The sequence below is a fragment of the Aphis gossypii genome, chromosome X, assembly GCF_020184175.1.
Source record: "Aphis gossypii isolate Hap1 chromosome X, ASM2018417v2, whole genome shotgun sequence".
Taxonomy (NCBI): Eukaryota; Metazoa; Arthropoda; class Insecta; order Hemiptera; family Aphididae; genus Aphis; species Aphis gossypii.
The window spans coordinates 8076522-8101107 of NC_065533.1; the positions used below are offsets into that span (position 1 = coordinate 8076522).

At 33.0% G+C, this 24586-nt stretch overlaps 2 protein-coding genes across 3 annotated transcripts in view; one reads left to right on the forward strand and one right to left on the reverse strand.

Annotated features, from left to right (window-relative positions):
- The window catches only part of LOC114126034 (uncharacterized), a 28633-nt gene extending 13241 nt beyond the window's left edge, over positions 1 to 15392 (forward strand). For both annotated transcript variants that reach the window (XM_050205484.1, XM_027989902.2), the window contains exon 3: positions 653 to 15392. In XM_050205484.1, coding sequence (XP_050061441.1) covers positions 711 to 14897 — 14187 coding nt within the window. In that variant the 5' untranslated portion in view covers positions 653 to 710 and the 3' untranslated portion in view covers positions 14898 to 15392. The remainder of the gene's footprint in view (positions 1 to 652) is intronic.
- Positions 15393 to 17401: 2009 nt separating this feature from the next.
- LOC126551767 (RNA polymerase II subunit A C-terminal domain phosphatase SSU72-like) lies at positions 17402 to 20084 on the reverse strand. Its single transcript, XM_050205896.1, has 5 exons — positions 19942 to 20084; positions 19370 to 19513; positions 18245 to 18384; positions 18062 to 18180; positions 17402 to 17993 (listed from the first exon to the last, which is right to left on the reverse strand). Exons 1-5 carry the CDS (start codon positions 20019 to 20021, stop codon positions 17892 to 17894), a joined length of 585 nt encoding a protein of 194 aa, XP_050061853.1. The 5' UTR covers positions 20022 to 20084; the 3' UTR covers positions 17402 to 17891.
- Positions 20085 to 24586: the final 4502 nt, after the last annotated feature.

Sequence of the window (24586 nt, forward strand, 5' to 3'; positions counted from 1 at the left end):
TTCTTTATATTCCTAAGAAATATTGTTTTGAATGATGTCATTGCTTTTTTAAAAAAAAAACTTTAAAGAGTTCTGGAATAGGCTTACTTAAGTACAAATATTATGGTTAAAAGCTTATGTATGTATTTTTGTTATTTATTAATAATATTATGTTTATAAACTTCAAAACTTATAGTAGTTACTGGTTTGCATGCAATTTTTCCGTCATAAGTAAGGTGTTAAATACTTAAAAAAAACCATAGTATATCAGCCTTTATTCAGTCCAAGGATGAATTTATCCTGTCACCTAAATTTTACAATACATCTAAATTTAGATACAACTGTAATTTAAAGTTTCTTACTTAAATTGAACACTCTGAGGTTAGGTTTTTATTCTGTTTTTTTTATATTTTGTTTGTCATGTAGTTAATTCAAACTAACTTATATTTCATACTTATTAATTTAAAATAAAATTTTTCACAAAATGCTCACACAGTATTTTATATTTTTAAAGCATTGCCTAGATTGATTTTTTATTTTTAAAGATCTGAGTTGGTATATGGTATGGTAGGTTTTTGTTCGATTAATTTATTTTTATAAAAAATAAAATTTGAAACAATTTTAGATTATAAATTAAAGTAAGTATCAACATTGTTATTTTTATTTTATTTAGGTATTCTGAAATATAGATTACTATAGCTACAGTGATTTGATATTTGCCTGTCTCAATAATGGATCCTGGACGACCACAGCAACCGGATAAAAAGCAGCTGCTACAACAACAGCAACTTTTGTTGCAAAAACAATTACAACAGCAACAGCAACACCAGCAGTTATTAAAACAACAACAGCAGCAACAGCTAAATCTCCAACAGCAGCAATTAAATCTCCAACAGCAGCAATTAAAGCAACAACAGCAGCTGCTCTTACAAACACAATCGAATTCTCAACAACAACAACAGTTATTACAAACACAACCACAGTATTTGCAGCAACAGTTATCGTCAAACCAACAACAGCTATTAATACGGAATCAGGATTTTTTGAAACAACGGGGTATGCAGCAAGGTAATTTGAACCAGCCGCAGCATCTAGAACATCAGAAAAAACAAGAACCAACTATTATAGATATCATACAACTTAACGATAGCGATGAAGAAAAAAACCCAGAAGAGAGCCTTACTGTACATCGACAACAAGCTATTCAACAACAGCAACAATCTAGTTTACAGCGACAACAGCAGCTGCAACAGCTACAAACACAACTAGCGCAACAGTCTCAACTTAGTCACCAACCACAACATCAACAGCAACCGCAATTTGTACAACAATCGCAGCAACAGTTTCAAAATGTGCAGCAATTACAAAATGTGTCGCAACTACAAAATTCGCAACAACTACAGACAGTACAACAACCTCAACTGATAACACAACCACAGATTGTACAAAAATCTCAAGTTGAACGTCAACCTCAAACTGTAAGACAATTGCAGACTGTTCAGAAACCTAATTCATTACAACAACCGCAGATTATACAGCAACAAAATAATCAGTATTCTCCGGTGTCTACTCAACAGCAATCTAAAAAACAGCCTCCTCCTCATTCGCAACAACTACTTCAGCAGCAGTTACAACAGTTACTAATAAAGAATAAAAATTATCCACAACGTATTGTTGTTTTGGGTAATCAACAGCAACAACAACAGTTGTCACCACAACAATCGCAGCGCATGGTTACTAACAACGGAACTGGCCAGCAATCCCAACAGATGCAACGTGTTGTGGTAACAAGTACTGGCCAACAAACTCAACAGATGCAACGAGTGGTAGTTACAGGAACCGGTCAACAACAACAGCAACAACAAATTCAACGTATCGTTGTCGGAAGTAATGGCCAACAACAGCCACAACAAGTGCAACGTGTCGTTGTTCCCACTACTGTACAACATCAACAGATGCAGCGTGTTGTTGTTACTAGCACTAGTCAGCAAATACAACAACAGCAATTACAACATGTTGTTATTCCAAATGTTAGTCAACAACAGTCACATCAGATACAAAACGTGGCTAGCCAAACATCTATCCAACAACAAGTTCAACGTATTGTTACTTCCACTTCAGGCCAACAACAACAGCAGCCTGCGCAACAAAATCAACCATTGCCACAACGTATTGTTATTGGTCAACTTAAAACATCGCAGCAGACACAGCAAATGCAATCGCCGTCACAAAATGGAGTAGTTCTTAATCAGCAGGTGATGCCACGACAGCAGCAGCAACGTGTCGTCATTTCAGGCCAACAACAAATTTTAAAATTAACGAACCAGCAACAATCTCAACAGCAAATCACACTTCAAAAACAGATGACACATAAGTTATTGCAGCCCACACAACAACAACAACAACAACAACAGCAGCAGCAAGATGTAGTAAAAACCCAGTTGCAACAATTAGACGTAGTAAAAAATCTAAGTCAGCAACAAGATGTTGTAAAAAAACAACAACTGGACGTGGTAAAAAACCAATATCAACAAGATGTAGTAAAAAAACAACTGCAACAAGTGCCAAATCAACAATTATCGATAAGTGCTGCTGTGTCTCTAACGCAGCAACAAAAAAATAACCTAAACTTATCTAATGAAAATTTGGCAAAAGAGCTACATATAAAACAATCCCATCAACAATTACAACAATTACACATACAACCATCCCAAAAAAACTCACAGGAACAAATAAATAGGCAGCTACAACAACAAAAACTTAAACAAAAGAAAGAAATAGATGATTTACAAAATCAATTGAAACAATCTCAGCGAAGTGGTGTTATAGTAGGACAGTTACAACAACCAGAAAAACCAGAACCAGAAAAGTTGAAAAAGCAATTTGAAATACAGAAACAACAGCGACAAAAACTACAAGAACGCCTTTTACTGCAACAACAACAGCAGCAACAAAAAAAACTCAAAGAACAACAATTGATACAGAAGCATCAACAACAGCTCCGTGAACAAGTTTTATTACAGCAACATCTTAAACAACAGCAACAGCAACAATTACAGCAAAAATTATTACTCAGACAACAGACATCTTCAGAAAACCGTATATCATTAGTTGTAGATGAAGACATAGATCAAAAAATACAAGATGAAGAAAAAATTATCAACTGCTATGAAAAGTCAACGGAACCAGAGTCTTTGCGGTGTATAGAAAAGGTCACTGCTGCTGAGAAAACGTCTCAAATTGGTATAAAACGAAAGAATAACGAAAATATACCAGTTAGCGAAAAGAATTTATTATTATTATCATCATCATCATCTGATGATGATGATGACTCTATTCGTAAACAACGAAATTTGCTACGTGAAGCTGAACGTCTCGTTCAGGAACGGTACGACGCTTTGACGGTTGTTTTAGGGTCCAAGTATCAGGCGCAGTATGATGAGATTTTAAGAAACTGGCTTGCTAGTCGATTATCACGTGAAGAATTCGACCATGAGATTCGTAAGGTGATGTATGTTTCTTGGATGGCTACGATGAAAAAAGTGGATGGTGATAACAATTGCAAAAGTGCATCTAATAAAAGCAACAATACTTCGAGTTCGAAAAAAACAGCTAAAAAATCCACCACTTCTAAGGTGAAAGAAGACATTACCTCCTCACTTAATACAACAGTGCAAAAATCACCAACGTTAAAAAAAATGACAGAAGAAAACAAAGAATTACATATTAATATTGAAAGTAAAGAGGCTAAAGCCATTTTAGCAGAACGAGTTCCATTGCATAATGCATTAATCACCAGTTTAATAATGTGGTTACCACTTAATTGCCAGTGGTTAGAACAGCGTAAGGCACGTGCCCAAGGTGTTTCCGAGACTGGGTGCCCATTACGATTGTACACATATGCAGATGTGCCACAAGTTCGTGGCTCAAGTGACCATTGGTTCCCAAATCTACCAGGAAGCTTGGCCCGATGGTATTGGCCAAATCATTTATCGTGCAAATCTTCATTAATAAATGAAAAATCAATTAACGAACAGGAGAAAAAAGAAGCTGCAGATGCTCTAGCTACGGCTGTTTTATTGAAGCCACCATCGTGCAAATTGCTCCCATTGCTGATGGAAATTGCTGAAAACACAGTAAAAGTGCAAAGAGCAAGACAAAAACAGTATCAGAAGAGGTATCCAAAGACACAAAACGTTAAAGTTATGAAAAGATTACAATGGCAACGACTACAAGAACAAAAACGCTTAGCTACTATGGTTCGATTACGGGACGGATGTTCAAAACTATTGCGTGAACTCAAAATGCGTCTTCGATATCTTGCCATTCAAGAAGGCCGACTTATAGAACGGTTGCGTCGGCTGCAGATTCGTATGTCGCAACGACGGCGACGAGTGTTGGCACAATTTGAAATTAGAGAGAAGGACCTAAAATCTCGGATACGTAAGTTTTTTGGTAAGTCACACCCAGAACAATCAAATAATGATTCCCAAGAGCACCTATATTCAGCTGATTCAAGTAATGAAGATAATGAACCAGATGACGATGAAACAGATGAAGAGCCTCATCATAATACTCTCAAACAGCGTTGGAAAAAAGTTCATTTACAGAAAAAAAATTATGGGAAAAAAAAGCCATTAAATATTACGAATGCTGAACATCAATCTAGACCAAATTTTCAAGGTAAATGTCCACAACCAACGGCCTTGACGATACGATTATTACGTGACAGACAACGATTCTTGACAACCACTCGATTGCTACAAGTAACAAAACAGGAGCGCTTACAAGTTAGTAGTTATGCCGACTATCTGCGAGAGGTCAGAAATAAGAATTGCCCGTGCGGAGAGTTTGATGACAAACCATGTCAATATCGAAGGCAAATCCGTCAATTACGAAAAAAGATAAGAGTCCGTGAATTAGCTGAAATTAAGAAAGAAATAGATAGAGAACTAGTAAAAAAAGCCCCAGAAAAAGAAAAGGTAGATTCCAAACTATTACAAAAGAAACCATCTATAGTCATTCAAAAGAAAAAGGCAGAAAATCAAAAGAAAAAAGTTGTGACAAAATCATCCAAGAAAACGAAATCAGCGGTGATTAAGGAAAATGTTAATGTAGAAGCAGAGCAAAAGAAAAGTATAACTGCCAAAGACACCAATATAGATAATATATCTACGAAAACTAATACAACTTCTAACAATAATATTTCAAACAAAACGACATCCTTGGTTACCTTTAATACAAAAAATGTAGAAATTAAAGCAAGACAAACTTTGGACAATTTAGACCAAGTAAATAAAGGAAAACATAATACAGGAATCAATTGTGCAACATTCGAAACACAAACTCGAGTAAATAATTTGGGTAATACAAGAAGTTGGATAAGACCTTCGCATTCAAAGGATAAAAGAAGTGTAGTGAATGTAGCTGATGCTGCTGCTCGTGCGGCACAAGCTGCATTAGCTGCATCAAAGAAAACTCAGCTCAGAAAAACTAGAGCGGCAGCAGCTGCCGCTGCCGCCGCTGCTGCTGCCGCTGCTGTCACTACTGCTGCTGCCGCTACTACCACCACTACAGTTACTGTGACCTCTGGTAAAGTCGACGACGATCCGCGAGCAAGTGAACTTATGCCGCCTCCGCCACCTCCGCCTCTACCAAAAACGTCTACTCCAAGAAACCCTACAATTGGAGCTCGATACTTACAGCAACAGAAATTTTTGTTGGATCGACACAGACAGCTGGAACGCATTCGACGTGATGAAGAAGAACGACGGCAACGAGCCCAAGAAGAACATCGGCGACAAAATCAGGAGTATTCTAATTGGGAAGACGAAACAAGCATGAAAACAGCTGACGTATCTTCGCAGTATTTACCATTTTCCCAACGAATGCCATCTAAGCGACAAAAAGATCCAGTAGGTACCGTAAGTCGAGACACTAATAGCAAAGAGCAAGAAGAATTTGGTAACCTAAATTCCAGAAAATCTAAAAACGAAGAAGATAGACGAAAACTGAACGATTATTATTATTATTATTATGGTGGTGATGATTATTATTCATCGGACGAAGAGTCTTCTGAATCATCGTATATCGAACCTCCATTTCCTCCGCTTTTACATGACCTTCGTATAGACCAGTTACCTCGGCCTATGAATCGGATACCACCGGCGGCCGTTCTTCCTCCTGGTGTTCGATCTCGAATGCAGCCATTACATTCAACATATTCAAAAAACCAGGACGTTGAATCACGTGCTTCTTACAGTAATTCTGAAGTTGAAAACTTACAAAAACACAAATTTATGGAGACTGAACATGTACAAAATATTTATAAACCTATTCAAAAAGAATCCTTTGACCGTACCATGGAATTTAGTATGAGTTTAAATCCGCTCAAAAAGACTGATAAAAACAAGATTTCTGAGTCAGCCGATTCTTCGTTTGGTAAAGATTTACCCATAACAATAAAAAATAAACCGAATAAAGGTTTACAGACTGAAGATATAGAACATCAGGGACAGCATCAGTTGCAACAAGGAAGAATTAACAATTCTAAAATATCATCAGCACAACGAAAAGACCGTCAAAATGTAGAAAAATTGCTGGGATCTAAGAAGATGTTAGAACAAGGTCGACAAGGACGAAAAGAGGATCCAAAACCAATAATGAAGACGATCCAGTGGCCGGATTGGTCAAAAGAAGATTTAAATCAAGTGACAATTACTTCGGTTACAAAAACAAATTCGTGTACCAGCGAACAAATAAAAAACCATCCTTGTCAATCTCAACATCGAAATTCTTCAAATAAAATTACGAGATATCCGTCAAATAAAAGTCAAGAACTAGTCACTAGAGTGGATATTGAAGAATTGCGATCGGTGCAGTGGAAAGCGCCGTTGACACAGTGGAATAAACGACCTATTGCGTACGAAGCTGCTATCAAACAGATTTATCCGATGCAAAGCAAAGAGAAAGACATACAGCATTCAATGATTGAAAATGTAGTCACATGCACATCGGCCAAATTTGAAGTTTCAAATCATCACTTAAACGATCAGCAAGAGAAGTTGCGATCTGAAATTGAGCGACAAAAACGTGAGCGTATTAAGCTACAAGATATGGTATTTGAATATCAAAAACTTGTAGATACTTTACCCTCAAATGAACAATTACAACATATGATCCGATTGAAACAGCACCTTCGGCCTTCAGGAAATACGTTTGAAAAAACTTCTGTCAAGTGTAATCCGTCGACAGAGCAACAGAAACTAACCCTAGCATCAATGAACAATGTTTGTATATTACGAAATGATTCGTCTTCCTTTATATATACTTCTGGTGATGATCAAGAACCATCAGTTTTGAAACGAATAGGTAATCTGTTGTTAAAAATTAAACATCAGCAGGAAGAAATGTACCGAAAGGTTGATCTTAATGACGAAATTAAGATATCTAGTTCTCAAGTAGTTTCCAATAAACTTAATGTTAATACTTTGGTACAAAATGATCTAAAAAATTGGTGTGACCTGTGGCCCGCATACCAAGACAAGCCAATTCATGAAGAACTAATGGATGACGAACAAAGGTTACGCCGGACTCAAGAATTGATCGATCAATACTATTCCACTAATACCAACAAAAAAATGGTACGTTCGTTGGATCAACAAAAACGAAGGCTTGGAAAGTATGGACGAGAACGACTTGAACGAGAGCTACCCGAGTATCAACAATTCCGAACAATGCAATCGGAAACGTCAGCTAAACCAAATCTTACTGAACCAAAAATAACTCAAAAATCACAAAATCTTCAGTGTACTCAACAACAATTGTCCGAACGACAAAATTGTCTAGAACAATATAAGCGACTTGGACGAATTGAGCAATTGGAACAACAAAAACACCTTTTAGGACATAATCAACAATTGAACGAAACAAAAATCCAAAACAAACAGCATCAAGATCCTAGTTGCACATTAATTCAACAGAAGCAGTCTCAGTACTGTTGGACCGTCAGTAAATTTCGAGTATCATCTACACTATGCTATGACGAACAACTTTCACTGCATGAACAATTGATGCGTAGAATCATGAAAAAGAAAAACATTCAGATATTAGAAAAACATCAGCCACAGCAGAAGCGTCCCAAATCCACTGAGATTCCTGATACTGTGATTAGACCCAAGATAATAATGCCCAAAAATACATCTAATATAAGTACAATGAGGGAAATGAGTAGAGGATCTCAACTTTGGTGGATGAACATAGGTTTGCAGAGGCAAATATCACCGTTAGTCACGGGCAGCGAAAATCAAGGCGACTTAGAACTAACACCGCTAGCGATGATGCCAATCGGCAATCAACCGCAAATGACTAGACCACAAACAGCCACAACAGTAGCATCTATCGTGGACATAAATCAGAAACGGAATGCAATATTTTCTAATAAAACGAAACTAAAGAAGTGGTTAACACCACATTTATTAAAGATGATGACAAATGTTGAAGAAAGGTGGTTGGAGCAGTTGCAAACAAAGATATCTCAGCTTGACCAACAAGTAAGTTTACATTGGAAAACCATGAAAGAAAAGCAGGAACAACAAGTGAAATTATTACTGAATTATGACAAACAACTGCAATGGGAAAAAGAAAAGAAACGTATAGAACGTGAAAAACGGATACAGCAGCTAAAGAAACGAAAACCGTTTCAAGCTTTGCCTGTACATCATCAGCAATCACATGCATCACGGGCGGTTGGAAACATACGACAACAACAATCGGAAATACCTATAATTGTTATCGATGACGATGATGAGCCGTTGATTGATGCGATACTTGATGCCCCAAAACGGGACTCAAATACACATCCTGTGTTCATAAATGATGACCTATTAAAACAAGAATTGGAAACAAAAGTATTTTATGAGGATCAGTACAAGGGAATCAGTAATCGATGGAAGCAATTGGAAGTCATACGTAAAGCACACCAACAGCAATGGAAATCTAAGCTGAAAATGTTATTTTCATATAAGGAAACAAATAAACAATTTTGTTGCAAACTTAATGAGCGTTTTATGAGAACTATAAAGGATCCAAATTTAATTATTGCTCTGGAGCAGCTTAACGGAGGTCCGTTGAAACATACGGAACAACAACAAATGCGCCCATCTGAATTATGTTCTATGCAAGTACAACCAAGAGTGTTACACCAGCAACAAGTAGCATCGCGAAACCAAAAACGACGCCATCCAAACAAACAAGGAGAACACAAATTTAAAAAACAAAATATGAACCATTCCAATAAAAACCAACAGAAAAAATCCAATAAAAATCAAGAATTAAGCAGTACTTGTCAAATACGTAGTAAACGAAGAAATCAACTAATAAAACAAAACAAACAACTCCGAAATGATCAAATGATTACAAAAGTCAAGTCACCAGCATTGAATTCAAGACACATATCCTTGCTACGAAACAGAATACTTAATGTCCACTCGAATCGCAATAAGCGACTCCGGAAGCAAAATCAGCGATGCGTGTCTAAAACGGATGTTAGCCTTGTTGACTCAGAAAATCGAATTCAGCAATATGAAGGAGTAAATAAATCCATGAAGTTGATTCTTAGGACATTGACGTATTCGCTACATAATCAACGGTCTGCATTGCAACGTCAACTGGATAGACTAAACGAAAATCATGTAGACACAAATGCCAAACAATTAGTACCTACAATTTCAAAAACATTAATGATGTCTATTCAACATCCTACCATAACTTCAATGATATTGCCACCATTACAACCATCAACCATAAAACAACAATCTTTAATTTCTACTGTTACGTTAAGCCCGCAACGACCATTAACTTCTATAGAACAATGTTCAACGTCTCCAGTAATATTAATACCACAACTACCGATGCAATCGAATGAATCATCTTCGTCAACACCAGCACTGCTCCAATCATGTCAACAAAATCAACTGGTGGAAAATAAACGACAGGCTATGAAACAACGGCTTAATCAAATACACAGTAAACTAAAACCTTTGATGGAAATGTGGCAGCTCTCACTTCGGATGCCTACACGTTGGTTGTGGCAACAATTAAATGATATCGAGCAGTTAAGGCGAAAAGAATTTTCAGTTAAATCCATGTTAGACTTGGGATGTTTGAATGGCCGACAGCAAAAAAAACAACAAATACTTCAAAATAATGAAGTTTCAGTAGTGATGACTTCAACTACTATGACTCAGTATTCTTTACAACAGCTTCAACGAATCCGTGATCATCTGAATTGGCGACAACAACGATTGCGTGATCTAATTGAAGATTTTCTGATTTTGATTTGTCCAGAACAACATCCCATGTTATCTGAGACAAGCCAGCAACCTTCAACTTCTTCCGTCTTAATCAAACTACAGCAACATCCGCCGATGACAGAACAAATAAATTCAGCATACTCAGCGTTATTAAATTTGCAATGTCCATCATCGTTAAAACAAACGCAACAACAATTTTCGAGCTATTCATTATTACTTAAACTAAAACAACCGCTAATTGCCAATCAGCAGTCATTAATGTATTCAACATTACTGAAACTTCAGCAACCACCTATATTAAAACAATCTTCATGTTCTCCATTGATGATAACTACACAGCAAGAGCCAACTGCTTTGATTTCAAATAATCTAACACTGTGCCCTACGATCAGTACTAACAAAGACATACACTACACTAATAACCAAATACAGGAAAAAAAACAGCTCAGTACTAAAAGAAATGAAACTAATAATTCTTTGAAAAGAGTTCAATTAATTACTGAAGGTAGGCCAATGTCATCGATTAACGTAAGTTATGTACCATTTGCCTCGTATTCACCTGATCAAGACAAACCCATTGGCAAACTTATTCCTACCATTGAAATTTTGGATTCTGATGAAGACGTGGAAATAATAGACTCTGATTCTAGCACCGAGTCATCGAACGAAGCTAGCTTTGGTGTGCAAGTTTCAGAAAAATCACCCTTAACCATTAAAATTATAAAAAATAAACCACTTTCGAGTTCAAATTCGATGATCAAAGACTCGAAAAATAAATCTAAAATACGTGACATGAATTCTGTTATAAAATGTAAAGAAAACAAAATCAATGTTGACTTGGATCAAGATATGGAGAAAGCAAATAATGAATATACGAAAGTAGAGAAAACAATTCAAATAGAAGCCAAACAGAAAGATTTCAAAAAGTTAATAATAAATAAAGATGAAAATAATAAAAAACTTACGAGTGAACACGAAGAAAACAATAAAGGCTTATTTTCAGAAAAAACAATATCAAAGACCATTGTCAGTAGACCAACACGAATAGCTGTCCTTGTTAATAGACCAAATGAATCAGTAGCAGTCAATAACGAACCAGCTATTGCTGTTAACAGCAATCAAATATTAAAAGTAGCGGTGGTTGAATCCACATCATCAATGATTTCGAACATCGATAGAAAAACTATAAAGGTGGTACCTGAAGGAAGAAAAACGATGCAAATGACTAGTAGTGTTCCGTACCCAGCACACGTAAATAGTGTAGGTAGGACAATATCAGTCATTAGTAAATTAACGGAGACTGCAGTGGGTGTTATTAGGAAAGCCCCGATAATAGACCAAAATCAGCAGCCTACAATTAACTGTACACTATCACCGATTACAACGCCTTTTGAAAACTCAAATATTACAATGACAAAGTCAATAAATCAATCCCAGAGTAACAGCAATGGTACCGAAAATATGATACAAGGTAATAAGGTTGTTACGACAAACCACCGCCGTCGAATTAGCACACTTACACTTTCAAAGACAGTACGAAGACATCGACGCTTAAATCGTACTATATCGTTGGAAACTCGTGGACTAGCGGTTCCAACGTTCCGTGACCATGGATTTGCTCAAGGTACCATTGAACTAGTTATTCATGAGCGGTTCGTGACAACTATAATGACCATGTCGGCTGCACATACTATCGCGTCATATTTGCCTCCACGACTTCCACAAATACCATTCGACTATGCTTCAATTTATCAATATAACTTATTCAATGACGTCCCTACGACAAAAGGTAATAACAGTAACGTACACAACACAACTAATAATCAAGCTATAAAGTCAGCCAAAAATGTACCGGTTACATTATCCGGTGTCATGGGTTGGTTAAAGAAAACTGTGAAGACCTCCTCAAACTTGGCATGTGGTAACGGACATGTTTGGAATGGTTGCGCAAGGACAAATGGTTCTACTCTAATGACTTTATCCAAAGTTGTCAAAGAAGCCATATCGCGTAATAACGCTATCCGATCACGTGCTACATCTTCGTCCCATACGACTACGGGAGTGAAAACACCGACTACCATATCAACAAGAGCATCGAGGTCGACAAATAAGAAACCCATACCTGTCATAACAAATTTGACAGGAAGGTCCATGTCAGCCACGGTGCCCACTTCACCTACCTCTAATAGTAAAATTAAACAACAAATAACTACCAAAAGATCTAATTCTCTGACTTCCACTGCAACACCGTTATCATTGAAAACTATGGCCACATGTATCGTCTCTACTCCATCGATAAAAAATGTGTCATCGTCTTCATTAGTAGATGGGCTCCACAATAGATCCAATTCAGTTATGGTGAAAGCAAACGTTAATGAGCAACAAAAACCACAGCCAACTAAAAGATCAGCGTCAATGGCATTTTCATCTGAAACACTCCTCACTTCTCAAACGACGACAGACGTTATGGTCCCAATACTGGAAAAGAAAGAATCAACAATAGTGTCCCCACCGAACAAGAGATCTAAATCAGCAGTTATTAACCAATCACCGACTTCAACAAAACCTGGTCGGTGTGAAGAGCGTATTAGATCTATCAAACGATCCGCATCTGTAGCCGAATATGTCTCTCCTTCCATAACTAATAGTATGTCGGACTTGTCACCTACAACAGTCAAACCTCCCAAGAGATCCAAGTCGGTCGTGGTAATTACACCTGTGACAGAGGCAACTTCTGCATCTAGTGATAATCTCGAACGATCATTACCGGTCAAAAGATCTGCGTCGATGGCATTGTCACCACCTACAATTAGACAAACTACCAGATCTTATTCGACAGATGTAACATCATCATTATCATCCAATAAAAACCCCAACATAACTCTACCACAACCCAGAGTATCAAGAACAATACCTCCTTTAATAGTATCGGAAGCAACACCAAATGATACGAAAAATAATATACTCACCAACTCAGTTATTAAAACCAGTGATGAAAATAACACCATCGTTGAGAAAACAACAACGATCACAGAAGAAGAACAGCGTACTGTTACTGTAACGCGAACTCTGTGTCCTACCATACCGGCACCGATGGACGTGACAGCCGATGCTTGCACTCTTGTAAAAGCTGCATGTGAACAATTCATCAAAGCAATGGTAATGGAACGGCATTTGAAGGCAGGTCGCGGTGCCGGCACACTTCAACTGCATCGTCGAGACGCTTACGCCGCGGCTATAGCGGCTGACGACGATATTCGACCATTTCCAGATTATTGTCGAACACCTTCCATCGTTAAAACTCCTGTTAATCCAATAAAACCGGCGCACGGTCCAGGAGAAAATGATGTAGAAAAGGACTCGGTATTCGAACAGAATTCTATCGCTACTGATAGTAGATGTAATGCCAAATCAATTGTTATTACAACAGACAAGCCGGATAACAATCATGAAAGGCGATCTGTATCAAAACAACAATCAATTATTGTCGACAGCAAATCAAATAATAAATTATCTGTGTTGACAGTAAAAACGGTTATCGAAACACAGACTACTTCTACAACTACGAGTACGATCAATAAAATGCAATGTCCAACGTCCATTACTACCATTTATCCAAAAAAAACCATCGAAGGTACTTCGGCTAGAACAAGAGGCGTAGTAGTATTGAAAAAGATGAGGAGTTCTGAGCTTACTCCAAAAACAACGATTCCATCGACCACCGAACAATCGACCAGCGCTCAGTTGTCTTCGGATTCAACAGCTGCTGAAATACGGGCGAAGAGCTCTCTGCCAGTGCCTGAAACGACCACAAAATCTCCGCCTGCCGTCGAGAATGTCACGGAAGTCGTCACCGATACGTTACTTGATTCGACACCCGAGCTGCTGCCCGAAGCTACATTGACTTTCAAAACTTCTACGTCGACTCGCGGGTTTTTCGTGGAACGTGGTAGACCTTTGTTGCGGCCCGCTTTCAACCGACGTCAGCCGTTCGGCACGCTGGTAGCTACCTGTACCATGGCGTCCGTGGATACAGCCGCCGTCAACAAAACGTACTTTTCAAATGACCACGGCCAAGATTTGGACACCAAAGCCAATTTGTCAAATAACGATCCCTTTACCGAAGCTTGGGGCTGTTATTTTGGAAATCAACTAATGTTACCGCCCGCCAGCAGGTTGAACAATTTCTTGAATATCGGATACAGATCGGTGGTGCCGTCGTTCGAAAATCAAGATAGTATAGACTGTGACAACGACGCCGTCGACACCGGCCACCTATTACCGCTCGATAGTACGCTCACAAAATCGCCTCATGATATCATGGAGATAAATGATAACAGTGATCAAGATCAGATGTTGTTGGCAAACAGTCGACAGCAACTGATGTTCATAGAGATCGCTCGCCATCAACAGTACATGAAGCGGCTGGAGCAGGAGATGAAACAACGTGTCCAAGAATACCAAAACCAAGAGCCCGAACCTCAGGAAATATACTACCAAAAGTTCATGAAACTGCAGTTCGGCAAAAAAAATACGTCACCGGAACAGTCATTATTGCGGCTCACTCCAAACAGCCACAGTCGCCACAGTTTAATGAGTTGGTAAAATTAGGGTGCTCATGAAGCAGCTTTGATAAGATTCTTTTCTTCCATATGGCAATAGTAGGAATCCGTATAAAATTGTTTTACTTATACTATGCGCTTTAAACTACCTTTTTTCATTCCATTGTGTACTGTTTTTTATGCAGGTGCTATAATTGAATATTTTTCCCTTTATATAAAAAAAAATATATGTAAAACAATATTCGGTATAGCATTACTCCTTATACACTGACATTATAATGTTTCTTTTAATAACTAATGATAAGATTATTTACTGCCTTTGATTCAAAAATCATAAATATTCTAATTTTTAAACTGTTAAATTATCAATAATATTTTTATTTTATTTTTTATTATTTAATTTTAAAATTATTCATTGTCTTTTCGACTTTTAAAAAATATATATATATTACATTTAAATGTGTACTTCTAATATCCTATGACTCTAATGTATTAAAAAAATATTTGAATAAAATTATATTTTTATAATTACTATAAATTGTGTTAATGTATATATTATTGCGATGTATTCTAATATATTTATATGACTGTGAAAATTCGTAACTTGTCTTAAGGAACGAAATAGATTTGATAAATTGTAAATAGGTATAAAAGACTTACTGAATAAAAACTATTTTAATTGTTTAATTTTAATAAGTGCATCGCGTGGTACCACAAAATTTTTGACATTTTAGGTTAAAAAAAATTAAAACTGTATTTTATTTGTATTTTTCATGTCATTTAAATATTTATTGTGATGCCATTAAATGTTTTTTAAAAAAAATTCACGACTTTTTTATCATTATAACTATTTCCAAATGATGTACCTTTCATATTCAAGCGTGTAACCGAACGACAATTGGAATTGGTCTATTTATAAATAATAATCGCATTTTCACGAGATGTCCGAGAAAGCAAACGGTTTACTAATAATCGTTTTGACAATAATTGTATCTCAAAAATTGTTTAATACTTACTAAAAAATAACCTCTTGTCACTAAACAGATAGGAACCAAACGAATTTTTAGTACAAATCTCTTTTTGGATAATTTTGACGATGAATAAACATCATATTATGTCGTATCAGTCGTAATAGTCATCAAACCGTTTGCTATCGTCCTCTTCGTGAAAATACGCTTATAAATTGTTTAGTGTTATCATTATTGGATTATTATTTTTACTATCAATATCATTAAAAAAAAATAATAATAATAAATAAATAAACATTTTGTACATCATATTATAATAATTAATAGGTAAGTAGGTAACCACAATCATATATTTTTAATTCAATAATGTTTGTAACTGCAAAACAATATTGCGGTAATTTTCACGAGAAATAAAATTTAATAAATTCAGTGCCTGTATTATTTTCTATGAAGCATATTATTAACGGCAATAAACTACGTCTGTTGCGAGGTGGTTTGAAACCCTTACCTTATGCTACTGCACAAGTACAGAAAATAATAATAATTACTTTTTAAAAAAGTATTTCAATTATAAATTTGTTTTTTAAATATACTTACGACATTATATATAAATAAATAAAATGGCTATCATTTATATTCAAAAATGACTGTGATTTGAGTTAAGTTAGTGTAATTTATGAAAGATATCGAAAATAAAAATTATACAGATAGGTATCGGATGATGGTACTCTGACGTGTCATCTCTGAGTTAGTATAAAATGTATTTGTTTAACTATACTCAAAAAGATTACTTACCTCGCTAAAAAAAAAAAAAAAAAAAACATTAATATTTTGTTATTTAACCCAATGTTTTATGAATATTTTACTACCATAGTAGATGACGTAGAAAACATTTTTCGAGTAAATACAAACTTCGCTGACGAGAGTCGACGTATATACTTTTTCTTAGAAAAAAATAAATCAGTTGATCTGAAAATTGAAATCAAAACGTTTGAAGAAGACATACATATACGACATACGTTGTAAATACTTCGCCATACAATAAACGTATAGCGAATTTGAGATCCAAATCTGCTGAACCAATTCTGTGTTGTTTAGCTATTTAAAATATTGGAGTGAATGGACACATAACTACAGACTTAAAGGTAAGAATATTATTGTGAGTTTGTTATCATAATACATACGTTGATTTTACAATGTGTTTTTTTTTTGTGTTTTTGTACACCATGACTTGTCGAATTAATACTTCAATTTAAAACTTCAGGGGTGGTTTCCGATGCAAAGTTTCTAGTCATAGAAACTTGAAACAAACACCACTATACCAGTTGTTTAAATTAGAATTTTCTGTATAAGATTAAATTTTTGAGTACTCGGGAATTATTTTACTGGTAGATATCCAATATCATTCGTATTTGAATTTTGAACTTTAAATGCTCATAAAAAAATAATTTAGTTTTCCAATAGAATATTTTTTTATAGAAAATTCGATCATAAGACATAAATAAAAAATAATAATATAAATATTTGGTGAAAAAATCAAGTATTAACAGTGTTCTGAAGATACAAGAAAAAAACAAAATCGATTTTATAAAAAATTGTATTTGCATAAAAATTCCCGCTTTACATTTTTTTTTTTTTTTTTGTAATATTATTTCCCTTTATAAAATAGAGTAAGTAATTTTTTACTTTTGATCCCCCCCCCTCTCAAATATCATCTCGATCTAATTTGATACCAGAAACAACCATCATATTTAAAATCAAATTATTCTGTTTTAAGAGGTGATGATATACACAAAAATAAATAAAAACACACATCTTTGTAAGATCTATACAAATTAGTAGAAAAATGATCTTTTTATCACTCAGTTTTAAAATTAATATTAATAAACTAAACTCAGTCATTGTTTATCTATAGCATAAAGTAATATACATTATAATTTATTATAAAAATTGTACCTACTTGCACAATACAACTTATATGACAATACAACAAATTATTGATTCAAATATTGACAATACTTAGGTAAAGAATGAATTACATTCACAATTTTTATGTAATTACTTTATATTTAATAGAAAAGTATAGAGTAGATCAGTTGTCTTTTACATTTTCTCTCATATTGAACAATTAAGCGATCAATTTCATGGTCAAGATCTTCACTTCTGTACAACTAAAATAGAAATAAATTTAATATATATATTTATTAATATTAAATAAATATTTATAAAATAATCATACCCAAGTAACTAAGTCATGAATTACAAATGCTCCGATTGTTGCTTCTTCAGAATTGTCTTTAATGTCAATGTTGATTATATGAACTGGCTCATTGCCAAAACTTAGAACAGTGGTAAAATCTAAACTTACATGATTTTAATTATAATTTTTATTATAATAATATAATTTTCAATATAAACATACGTTCTAATACTTGATCATATACTCTGTCTTCGCACGTAATGATTACAGTGAATCGTTCATTGCTTAGTTGAAATTTTTCTGGGTGTTTCTTTATCCGTCGATTTCTATCCAACATATTTAACAAACCATTTCGCGTATAACTGAATACAAAAATTAGTTAAGAAAATAATAACTAAGATATTTTGTTTAAAAAAAACCATAATATTTCTGATAAATAATATGAAAATTAAATAGGTAAAAAGTTAAAATATCATAAATAACCAAATAGAGAACATAGATAAGGTTCTTACATAAAAGTTTAATAATAGGTCAATTCACTCTAATATCAAAACTAAAATCATAATTTTGAAACTGGAGAATGAAAATTTACTGTGTTATGTGTGTAAGACTAAAACAACATATTCGGGTACCCTTTAAGCATAATTCTGAAAAATCTAGTTTAATAGTTTAAAGTTTGAATTGTAGTAAAACAAGATTGTATTTAAGCTATAAATATTACATAGTATTTTAATAATATTTATTACATATTTTAATTACAATTAACCATGCAATAATCAGTTTATAAACAATTTTAACTGCATCTTTATTCAATATTTTAAATAATTTTTTTTGTATACAATGGTTAATTATTGAATTTTAATGTAATATATGTATTTCAATTAAATAAAAAAAATAAGAATAACACACAAAACAACAAAATATACTTTAAGGCAGAGCAATTTGTTTTTTTGTTTTTTTATTATATACTTAATATAGATATAAAATATTACCTATAGTTAAAATTAAAATGTAAAAAGATTATTTAATTATAAGATTTACAGGGTCAAATTTAAATTTCAGAAAATTCCAGTCCAACATATTCATAACACATATTTTTTCATGATAAAATAACATTATTATCATATTGTACTTAATTTTATATATTTGAATCATATCAATTTCATATTTCAAATCAAATCATTATTAATTAAAATCTCTAAATATCAATTGAAAATACACAAAACAAAAAAAAGTCTATGTATGCATTTCTTTAAATTATAGCTCAGTAAACTGTATTTTATAAAATATAAACAATTATTTAACTACCTATTATATTATTTATATTTATTTTATGTTAAAGGATACAAGGCTTTATCTTTTTTGCACAGATCTTTATAAATATCTTCATAAGAACATCCAAAATCATAAACATTTGGCTTGTTTGGAGCTTTTCCAGGTAACCTCACCTTTTCGCCCGTTCCAAATGATTTTACATTAAAACCATTTTTACTAAAATCATAAACATACATTAATTAAAAATACTTTATACCACAACCATGAGATATATATATTACACAAAGTAAATGTTGATAATATTATTAGCAAATAGGATTTTAAATATAGTGCTAAACCAGTCAAATTCAATTTCTTATATTTTAAGCTAATAAATTTAGTAACTATATTGAAAGCTAGGTTAATTAGCTAAATTAGGATCTTATAGTTAAATAAAATTTAAAAAAAAAAGTTTCATTCAAGTTTTTCTTTTTATCAGTGATGACAGTTTAAAAATTGTTTGTGTTGGAATGAAAATAAAACAAATACTTTGCTTCACTTAAATATTTTGAAAATTACATTTTAAGACAATATTTACAAATTGTGACAGTGACAAATAATAAATAGAATAGGTAAAAAAATAATAGAACAACTTCATTATCTACCGTAAAACACCATGAGCTTCCATACTTCGATTCATGTTGCTTGAACAAATCACAGCTACTTTAAAATCACTTTTTGACATGGTTACAGTTTTCAAGTTTCAACCAACGAGTATACAAAATTGGTGTATTTGTGTATTTTATTTTATATCAAAAAGCTGAAGAAAAAAAAGGCAAAAGTAATATTTTAAAGTACCTTATTTAACACCTAGGTACACTGAATGTGTTGAAAAACGAATAAAACTGTTAAATTGTCACGTACCTACCTACTTCTCGGTTAGGTTTCTTCTGATATTATATAAAATAATATAAAACGCACGAGTTAAATATAGGAATCACCTGTTGTAAACAACAACAAAGGTATACCTAAATGAAATAAATAATAATTCAAACCGCAACGAAATGATAAGAGCCCGCGAATGACGACGATTTGATATGATCCGAGGTCAAATAAAACCAAAGACGGAGCATCACCACGACGGCGGCGGGATTTGGTGGTGCGACCATGACCATATACTCACCCTATCGACGGTAACGGACGTTACTGACGCCGTGCTTGAAATCCTATTGCGCATGCGCGTGGTAATGGAGTAAAATAGTAAGCTCACGTCCGACCGATGGACCACCTGGAACGACTGTTTACACAATACACGGTCCGTCCCTAAGGTCTACGAAAAAAAAAAAAAAAGTTATGAGAGGAGCTCTGCCGCCGCTTTTTCAGTCGGTTATAATAAAATGTACAATAAATATTATGTTATATTACATACAACGTTCGACTTCAAACCTTATAGTTATCTATTCCGTACACAATATTAATATACATAAATTACGTAACATAATATTAATGTGATAACAATTAGCAAGCTTACGAGTTACGAGTTTTGAAATGTATGTATCAATACAATCGATTGGATAAAAACTAATAAAATATGTTGTAGGTACTGTTAATCTCGCACAATATCGGCTTAAACCTTTTTTTTTTAGGTTTTTAATTTTTAAACGAGTTACAAACGTTTTACGATTGTACCTAATATTACATAGATATATAAATAGTAGGTATCGTTGTTGTTTTCTCGATTCGATACGTATGGAAATACCTAGTCATGATTTTCGCATCCTAATGCCATTGATGACGATTTAAATTTATAATTAAAAATAATTATACTTATAATATTATCGTAAAACTATTTTGTTCAGAAATTAAAATAAATAATTCACGGTAATATTATCGGTAAGTTTATATATAAATAAAATCAATCACACACATTAATTGTTTATAACAATATTATTTTGGCATTAGTAAACCGTATATGATCTACCGGTTGCGCCGTGATCTACTATTAATAGGTAAACGTATGATTATAAATGCCAATGCCCTATCCTGTAATAATATTATGGTATACACAAGTTCCTTTTTTTTCGTATCGTTGAGTTAATAAATCATTAATTTTCATAGCATTTACGACTAATAAAATCGTTAACATTTATTTAACATAAGACGTCTCGTTTATACTAATCAAAAATGGGTAACTCAAAATTACTATTTAATAGAGGTCCAATTTTTAGAACCAACTTTAAAATCTAGCTGGTCAAGAGAGCTTGGAAAGCAAGAAAAAAAAAAGATCGGTACCTTAATGTGAGATTTGATGATGTGCAATTGGAGATGATAATACAATAGAGTATTAATTTATATTTTTGTACTTAGGCTTAGGTAGTTGAAACAATACATAATAATATACCTATCTATCAAAACGAAAATAAAAATGTAATTCAATTAAAAAAATAACTATATTAATTAATACATTAATAGAATATCACGGCGGACCCGGTAGATCACACGCCTTACCAATGTCATTATTTTTAATCGATTTAATTTGAGTGGGTACCTACTTGAATACTCGAGAAATATTATACAACTTTTATTATACTATGTAGATAGTCCAACGGTAATAATGGTTTTCGGTTATCTGTAATTGACTCAAATTTAAGGACAAAATAAAACAAACTCTATATTTATAATGAATAATATTATAATTTATAATAATAATAGAATATTCGAATTCCCATATTAACTAAGTCGCCAATATATAAGAACGACTTTGCTATTGGATAACTATATTTACCTACAAATTTATTTCAATATCATTAACAGCTAGACAGCCGAATTAAATATATAACGCTATTTAATGATGGCACATATTTACCAATGTCTATATAAATAGACCATCATCAAATTACAAATCACTGCTGCAAATTGCAATCTATAGTAACGTATTTATTTTTTAACTTTTATTTTGTTTATTGTGTTCTCGCTGTTAATGAATGTTTAATATCGCGATACATATATTTACACTGTATTTAGCAGGTACCTACTTACAATTTCACACCACGTCACCACTGGTTTACATGTCGGTGCCACTTTAAATGTTTTCTACATAAAAACATTCGTGTTATTCATTCAATGTTGTGATGTATTATAAAAAAAAAAACACATTTACAAGTAAAACGCCAGTCCTTTTTGGGAAACAAATAGTTTGAAATGATAAAATTTTAACTTTTCTATTTTGGGCGCAACATGCGTGCAATACCACGTTGGATTAATGATAAAACAAAGTAACATTAAAAAAATGTGTCAAATATTTGTGAAAATTGCATCGTCATAACTGGCAAATGCTGATAATCAGTTGACAGTTACCGTTTATCAGTTTACGTGATAGTTAAATAAACATTCTATGAAAATGTCTTTACAACGTAAATAGAAACGTTCTATACAATATGTAAATTGAATGTCAATAATGTCATACCATAGTATTATAACACAGTCACAAACATATAATATCACACGATTACACTTAATTCATGTTGAAAATTAACATCGCATAAACTCGTTATAATGTGACTATTATTAAAAATTTTATTTTGTAGCGTTGCATTAAAATTTAAATAACATTATGTCATAATATGATATAATAAATAAATAATAATAATACAAAAGAAATATAATAATTTATACATTATACTTGTATCTTTATCATTCAACATACACGGTAATACAAAAAGAATTTATAATCCCAAATATATTTTCAACTCATATTTTAATTAGATTAATTTATTAAAAAAGTAAAACATAAAATACATAACTTAATGACTTGTATAAAAAAACTAAAAAGAGTGGTCGAGTAAGTAACGCTCTGCTGTACGAAAAACAATTCTGAACGGAGATGATTTGTCAGCCTAGGATATAATTATTAGTTTCCAGTGGTTGGTATAAAAGGTGGTTTATGTTTTAATGACTTGAATCACAAAAATTGTAGTTCTATTATACAATTTTATATAAATTGTTTTACTGCTAATTAAATTTGAACGAAATATAAAAAAACTTTGTTGCTACCTAACTTTAAATTTCAAGTTCAAGTCTTAAAAAATTTATAAATTTCACATTATAATAATTTTGAATCTAAAATAAAGTTACTATACCTATAGACTATAGCTAAGCAGATTCGTTAAAATAAATAATGCTTCATTAGAAAATGTACTTATTTAAGTGTTATGTATAAGTTATGAGTTGTGACATTATATTATATTATAATTAGGTATACCTTTTTATGGAATATTTAAAAACAGTTTTTATTAATACCTACATAATATAATTTATATAAAATTAGCCGTTGTTATTAAGATTTTGTACTATAATATTATATCATATTATATATAAGTAATAAATAATAATATTATGTAGGGTGAATGAATTCGAAAATAATAACAGCTATGTATGTTAAAAATAAACACAGTTTTGCGGTTTTATTTGTGATGTGTTAAAAATCATAATGGTGAAATGGTGTAGGTATCAATACATTCCATATCGACATTAATTTGCTTTTTTTTTTATATATAAAACAATGTACGAAGTACAAATGTCTTCTATTGACTTCGCTTTGTAATTTTACACGGAGATTGTAGTTTAAAGTGTTTAAACATCGCGATGATGGTTTGTAATAAACTTTGCACAGTGGGGTGAATGCATAATACATTTTAATTTTTCATGTATACATTAATATTCTTTAACGACATAACTATAGGCTATTTAGGATTCAATTTTCAATTTTAAAGAACCTTAAAAATTACCATATTATCTTAAAAAACCCGTGATACGTTCACATTAAATTTCTATTTATTTTGGACTTACGAGTTTTTAAATGACTGAGTCTTAAAACGTAATATAATGGTAATCATTTTTTTGAAATCACAATGAAACTTAGAAAGTATTATCATCCTTTCTATACTAGTTTTTTAATAACCTAACCTATATATGCGCACGTCATAAAGAATATTATACTTGAATTTCTCCCCGGCATATCGACATCATATACTTATGCTCTCAAAACTTACTTACATTAGCCATAACGGATTGCACGCTCTCGTGTTCCAACTTCAATAAATTACTACTGACGCATTCACACGGCTCAAATGTACATGCCATATGAGTTGCCTGAATATTACTCCTTAAAACATGTTACGCTCCAGTAGCCACTTGTAATATATTGAAGTTTTCATAATATGCAAATCCTGGAAAACATAAATGGTAACCCCGTGTGTGCGAAGTTAGTCGTGGATTGACATAATATAATAATAATACATTACAACAATA

Excerpts from the sequence above, each read along its gene's own strand:
- LOC126551767 (XM_050205896.1), bottom strand. The coding sequence starts at position 20,021 with ATGTCAAAAAGTGATTTTAAAGTAGCTGTGATTTGTTCAAGCAACATG. Across the intron at positions 19,514-19,941 it reads GAAGCTCATGGTGTTTTACG|TAAAAATGGTTTTAATGTAA; the intron begins GTAGATAATGAA and ends TTATGATTTTAG. Across the intron at positions 18,385-19,369 it reads TGCAAAAAAGATAAAGCCTT|TTATACGCGAAATGGTTTGT; the intron begins GTATCCTTTAAC and ends TTTTGTATTCAG.